The following is a 6,869-nucleotide window of genomic DNA, read 5'->3' on the forward strand; positions in this document are numbered from 1 at the left end:
TTCATGAATCGATGTTTAAAGAATATCTACTTACTTTGGCAACATTCAAATTTTAACTTTTTCACATAGTTTTTGAGGGTTAAAAATGGCCGATTTCGCAATTTTTCAATTTTTAATCGCTTATATGTCAAAAACTATCATTTTTAGAGAAAAGTCACTAAAGACCTTTTCTGTTTGGAATGATCCAAATAATCTAAAAAAACTTTGTTCCATGCAAAAAAAAATAATTTTAGGAAAAAAACAAAAAAAAAAAAGTTTAAAAAATTTTTGACCACCTTTTGGCACTGGCAACATGCAAATTTGTTAAAAGGAGTCCTTTTTGAGTAAGATTGTGCAATAAATCCGAATTAGAATATTTTTCCTAGCGGATGCGCAGTGGCTTTCTGGACTATGTGAGAATAGACGGTTTTCATGGGGAATATGGATTCGAATGCACATGTCGATACAGCACCTGCCTAAACAAGCTATTTAGACGAGAATGGCCTGGAACCTACACGCATAAAAATAAAAACGTAACACCTTGCTTGTATTAGGGCTCTAGTTTTATCTACATTGACGGCTAGCTCTATTTATTTCATATTTTCTTCAAGCTCCACATAACGTTCTATGATGTTTCTTGCGATTCGTCCTATCAAGTTTACATCATCTGCATACATCACAATCCGCTTAGAGTTACGACTTATTAAACAATAAATCTTTGAGGTTTATGTACATTTTGTTATAACATATTCCATATATACATACATCAGTATTCATTTCTGATAATCAGTGGAAACATTTTTAATGTTTATATATGCATTATTTAATAGCATGTCAATTTAATTACTATTAATTATAGAGTTTATCAGTGTTTTTTAAACAAAAGTGTCACTTTAAATTAGCCAGTTCTGATATAAAAATATGCTTTCTTATTAACTTAGATTATTTCTTTATAAAGAAAACAAGAGAATTGTTTAGGAAGTAACACCTTCAGATAAACGTTTTATCTATTAAATATCACTCTCTATTGGTTGTTGGATATAATTTGCCTTTTGTCTTCTTTAATGTTCTCCGGTTGTTTGAATTTCAAACGAGACAGTCGATATTACTGGTCTGCTTATCTTTAGTTAAATGTTAATAAAGAAAAATATAAATCCAGTTTTTGTCGCGAAACAAATTATTAAATGATTGTTAATGGGACCCAAAAGACGAAAATGGATTTCGCTCCTACGGCGATAAACTAGCATAATATTCTACAATCCAACCAATTGATGAATTACAACCAAACAAATCCAAGTACCAGCCAGCAGCCAGTGGCGTACACTCCACAATACCAAATGTGCACTGATCCAACAATTACAAGGTAATATGCAAATTTCTGAACCATTAACACGTCTTACTCTCAACCCTTACAGCAACCCCAATATATTACCCTACCTTCCACCCCTTTAAACCAAACCAAAATGTGGAAAAAAGTTGAAAACACCAACAAAAGGCATCGAACTAGTCCAGACAAAAGAATTGTAATGCAAACACAAATAAACGATTACTGGCTGAACTCGCCAACTCTCACTTCTAACAGATTCGAGGCACTAAATAGTGAGTCAAAAGATGATGAAATTAATGACAATGAAAGCACAAGTGAAAAAGAGAAAATAACCAAACCACCTCCAATATTTATTAAGAGGGTTAGACATCCCCCACTTATCGAATTACTAAACCAAATTGCTAAAAACAATTATGAATTAAAAGTTCTTAGCTCCGATCAAGTTGAACTTCAGCCAAAAACTGCCGATTACTAAAATAACAAAAGTCCTAGTGGAAAAGAAGACAGAGTTTCATACTTATCAGATAAAAAACGAGCGCAGTTTCAGGGTTGTTCTTACGAACATGCTTATAACATCACTTATAACGAACATCACTCGATGGACAAAAATCTTATAAAAAGGAAATAGAAGAGAAAGGTCACACTAGAAATTACTACTGTCAGGTGCACACGACAGCTTCAAATGTCATATGCAGATATATGCACAACCTGTGTAACAATGCAGGTTAATATTTGTTTGATTATGACTGAAACGAGTTGTCTTTCTATTGAGTACTTAGATAAATGTTTTTATAACCTCAGTTTACTCAAAGTATTGTGTCAGAAACAAAGTATTGCTTTTTATGGAGCACTATTTCAGGTATTACTTCTTATGAGTACTATTTCCAGTATTGCTTCCTATGAGTGAAAAATTATATCAATATTTTTTTACATTTTGTCACTCAAGGTTGACACTGAGTGTCCACAACTTGCTTGATACTTCCTATTTTCGTAGTTTTTATTATTGAAAATCACTTACCTCTTCTAACAACTCCAAAACTTCCATCTCCTAATTTAACAGACAAAGTAATGTTACTTTCTTGAATTAAACATGAGGTAAAATCAGTGACCACAACTTCATCATGCTTTTTGTTTGTATGGTTTTTGTTTGAAACAGGTATAAATTTATTTATTAGGTTCCTCTTTTTCTGGTGAGCCCTTTTCTTCTTCACTGCCTCCAACAGTCTTCTAGCACCTGAAATATGAGAAATTTTATTTTTAACCTTCATTAAACGGGCCTCAAAATATTGCACAATATGCAAAAGATGGGCCAGGATCTGAATGTGCCCCATTCTTATAATGACTGAACTATGCCTATAAGAAAAATAAATTATAACAATAACACATTATTTTTATAGTATTGAACATTTATTAGACTAAAGCATTCACATTAATTACTACAAAATACATTCTACTGATTGATACTAACAGAGTAAATGACTACATACTATTTGTACAATGTACACAAACTGTTTCTGAATTCACGTGTTCTAGGCATACAAAATGATTACACTTTATGCACATTTTCCTTCTTTTTCCGCCTTTGACTCTACCAGACAAGTGGCACTGCCCCCTTGTGAAATAATAGAAAACAATTTTATTATTAATAAATAGATATTTATAAAAATAAACCAAAATGGGTGAAAATTTTATGTTAAGATAGGTATTTAGAAAGGTATTTGCATGAAATATCTAATAATAAAACAATAATAAATAATAATTTTTTGTTGTGAAGCAAAACAAATTTCAATTTTCGCATAATTTTGGCACGGTTTTTAATGGACTTTTTCTTGGAAGGCTTCACTTTATTTTTCGTTTGATTTACTTTTTCCATGTTGATAATATTTTTAGAATAAAAAATCCTCCTAAAACTTTATATACTTGCATTAGAATTCGAAATATTTTTACATAAAATATACTTACCTACCTACATATAACTAAAACTCACAATTAACAACAATCTATTCTTTCAAAGAGGCCAACAACTTATACAACAACAACAAATATTATAATAAATGAACTATCAATAAACACTACTTTCCTATGAAACAACACAAACGAATTCTTAAATTAACACACTACTGCACTGAACAGATATCGATAAAGATGACAGAACAGATTAGAGAAAATCTAACGCAGGTTTGTCAAAATGACAGTGATAATTTCTCTATGTTGCCTAATTAGTTATTTAGTTATAATATGTTCGATTTCTTGTTAGAAATAAAAAAATTTAGTAGGTAGTTCCAAGATTACACAAAATCTAGGCATGGGATAAAAAAGTTTATTTGAAGAAAGTTTTTTTTTCTTCTTAATGGCGGTACAGGCTCCTTTTTTCAATATTTTATTTAGTTATAGAGTAATTTCCACGTACTAACATATTTCTGAAATTGGGCTCTGTACCGCCATTCTTTATTATATTACGAATATGTGTGCCAAATATCTCGACAGAATATTTAAAATTAGAGCTGCAATCTTGGAACGCGTTTGTTGCTACCTGTTGATCTCTACTGTAGCCTCTTAAAACAGATTCCTTTAATAAGTTCCTTGCCTAGTGCCTAAATATATATTTTACACTTACTCATATTGTGCTTTGTCCAATCAGGATATTTTAATAGCCACAATTTATAGTAATTAATACCTGCGACATTAATGGGGAATTCCCCCATTATTACAAAAAATTATTGACATAAAAGGTTGGCCGGGGTATTAGGAGACCCCAGGTTATAAAACTGAAGTTTAAAGGGCCTAGCCGGGTAAGATGGTGAAAAGTGCCCCCAGCTCGATTTAAATTCCATATAGGCCAATTTTTAGCACATATAGAGGAACTCACTTTCTAAAATTTTTAGCCCCCTAGGTGGTCACGTGACCCCCCTAGAGCCTAATTAGGCTTTTTAGGTTTTTATTTTTTATCTCAGGCGCATCAAGAGCTAGCCAAAAACTTTATTAAAAAAAGTTGTAAGTTCCAAAAAGATCTATAAGAAAAAATTTTTTTTTAATTTTTTGGCGGGAAATTCGAATTTTTAGAGCAATTTTAAACTTTTAAATTACTCTGAAAAAAAAACTAAGACACTCGTTTTTACGAAAATTAATTATAATGTGTATTTTTGCACAATCTTTCACCCTGAATTTTTTCAGACTTTTAAAATTGGTGAAACGTACCTTTAAAAATAAAAAACCGCATTTTTTCAGTTTTTTTTTCGTATTTTGGAAACAATTTTATACATATTTTTCAAAAAAGGTAACACTGTCACTAGAATAGGTAAAAAACTGAAAAATAATTGGGGTTTGCTTAATAAAAATTTTTTGTAAAGCCATCCATTTTCAAAATACAGGGCGTTGAAGAAAACAAAATTTTACACATTTTTTACGATTTTTCTGAAACTACTGGCAACATTGTAATAAAACTTGGCGAGATTTAAGAGCTGGTTATTGTGCATATTTTGACATACAATTAATGATTTGATATTCATCATTGGCTCGCATAGGGGTAATGGTCTGAACTTTTTAAAGAATAAAGATAGTACGCCACTGACATATTTCAAATTAACAATCGTTTTTTAATTTCTCGTTTAATTTGTAACAAAAAATGTATCTTCTTATTTTTTCATACGACGCGCCATTTTTATTCAAAAAATAAAAGATCTTAACCCTTACAAAGTATTCGAACTTCTAGTAGTTTCTACATCTACATACATAATAAACTCATACATCCATTATCAAAATTAATTAGAATACTTTGGAAGCGTTAAGATATTTTATTTTTTGCAGCAAAACAGCACGTCATATGAAGAAATGAGAAGATAGATTTTTTATTGCAAATTGAACGAGGAATTCAAAAATGATTGTTAATTTGAAATATGTCAGTGGCGTACTATCTTTTTTTCTTTGAAAAGTTCAGACCATTACCCCTATGCGCGCCAATGATGAATATTAAATCCTTAGTTGTATTATTACAAATACTATTGCAAGTTTGCAATGTACTATTACAAGTTTTATTACAATGTTGCCAGTAGTTTCGGCAAAATCGTAAAAAATATGTAAAATTTTGTTTTCTTCAACGCCCTGTATCTTGAAAATGGATGGCGTTACAAAAAATTTTTATGAAACAAATCCCAATTATTTTTCAGTTTTTTACCTATTCTAGTGACGGTGTTAAATTTTTTGAAAAATATGTATAAAATTGTATCAAAAAAACGAAAAAAAAAACCGAAAAAATGCGGGTTTGTATTTTTAAAGGTACGTTTCACCAATTTTAAAAATCTGAAAAAATTCAGGGTGAAATATTGTGCAAAAATACACATTATAATTAATTTTTGTAAAAACGAGTGTCTTAGTTTTTTTTTCAGATTTATTTAAAAGTTTAAAATTGTTCTAAAAATTCGAATTTCCCGCCAAAAAAATAAAAAAAAAAATTTCATATAGATCTTTTTGAAACTTACAACTTTTTTAAATAAAGTTTTTGGCTAGCTCTTAATGCGGCTGAGATAAAAAATAAAAACATAAAAAGCCTAATTAGGCTCTAGGGGGGTCACGTGACCACCTAGGGGGCTAAAAATTTCAGAAAGTGAGTTCCTCTATATGTGCTAAAAAGTGGCCTATATGGAATTTAGATTGGGTTGGGGGCACTTTTCACCATCTTACCCGGCTAGGCCCTTTAATCTTAAATGGTCTTGTATGCATAATTTTTTATCAATAAAATATATAAAGAACAATTTTATTAAAATTATTAGTTGTAAAATGATATTTCTCTTTGTTTTTGGGCATAATAGGAGCTCGCTCCTCTGCCCTTATTTGATTTATAATAATAATAATAATAATAATAAATAGATGGAAGAATGCTGATCCAAAATTAAGACCTATAAAGTAACAGCCGAAAATTATGATTTGGGGTCAAAACACACCCCGGCCAGTCCGATGAAGGTCAAGCTTGCAAATAATTTTGGACAAATTACCTGGCTTGCTAAGTCCAATATTTTCCAGATCATCAGCAGTTACAAAATCAAAATGTTCCAACCTTGATATCTGCAAATCATCTCTAATAGGAACCAAAAACTGGCTCAGTTGAACTTCAGATAATATATGCCCCAACCAGTCCAATCCTTCTTCAGACATTTTTCACTGTAATGTGAAAATTAAATAATGCATTAATAGACTGAAAATTACATCACATGAGTGAAAGTAATTTAAAACAATGTATAAAATAGTACCTGAGTTTTCTTGTTTCATGTGAGTTCAAATTCACACGGTATCAAGTTTTCATTTTCAAAAAGGTGTAAGTGGTAGATGAGAAACAGGATATCCACAGGAAATGCAGATTATTTTAATAGTATAATACCTTTTCTTCAAGGTGAAAATGACTAAAGCTACAGATGCACAATATCCTTGTACAAAACCATTTAATTTTATCTTAAGCTGTTATTTTTCTCATTTCACGTGTAATTGAATGATTGTTTATTAAAAATATCGAAAAATTATCAAGTTTTCGTCTTTAAACAAACACAACAAAGTTACTATTTGACACTAC

General features: G+C 30.5%; 1 protein-coding gene across 1 annotated transcript in view; it reads right to left on the bottom strand.

Moving 5' to 3' along the window:
- LOC126882893 (activated Cdc42 kinase Ack) overlaps positions 1 to 6,869 on the bottom strand; it is an 88,374-nt gene extending 81,505 nt beyond the window's left edge. The window contains exons 1-3 of the mRNA XM_050647958.1: positions 6,553 to 6,869; positions 6,298 to 6,463; positions 2,325 to 2,540 (exon numbers count right to left, since the gene is read on the bottom strand). Of these exons, the coding sequence (XP_050503915.1) occupies positions 2,325 to 2,540; positions 6,298 to 6,457 (376 nt within the window). The 5' untranslated portion in view covers positions 6,458 to 6,463; positions 6,553 to 6,869. The remainder of the gene's footprint in view (positions 1 to 2,324; positions 2,541 to 6,297; positions 6,464 to 6,552) is intronic.

Source organism: Diabrotica virgifera, chromosome 4 (assembly GCF_917563875.1).
Source record: "Diabrotica virgifera virgifera chromosome 4, PGI_DIABVI_V3a".
In the NCBI taxonomy this organism is placed as follows: Eukaryota; Metazoa; Arthropoda; class Insecta; order Coleoptera; family Chrysomelidae; genus Diabrotica; species Diabrotica virgifera.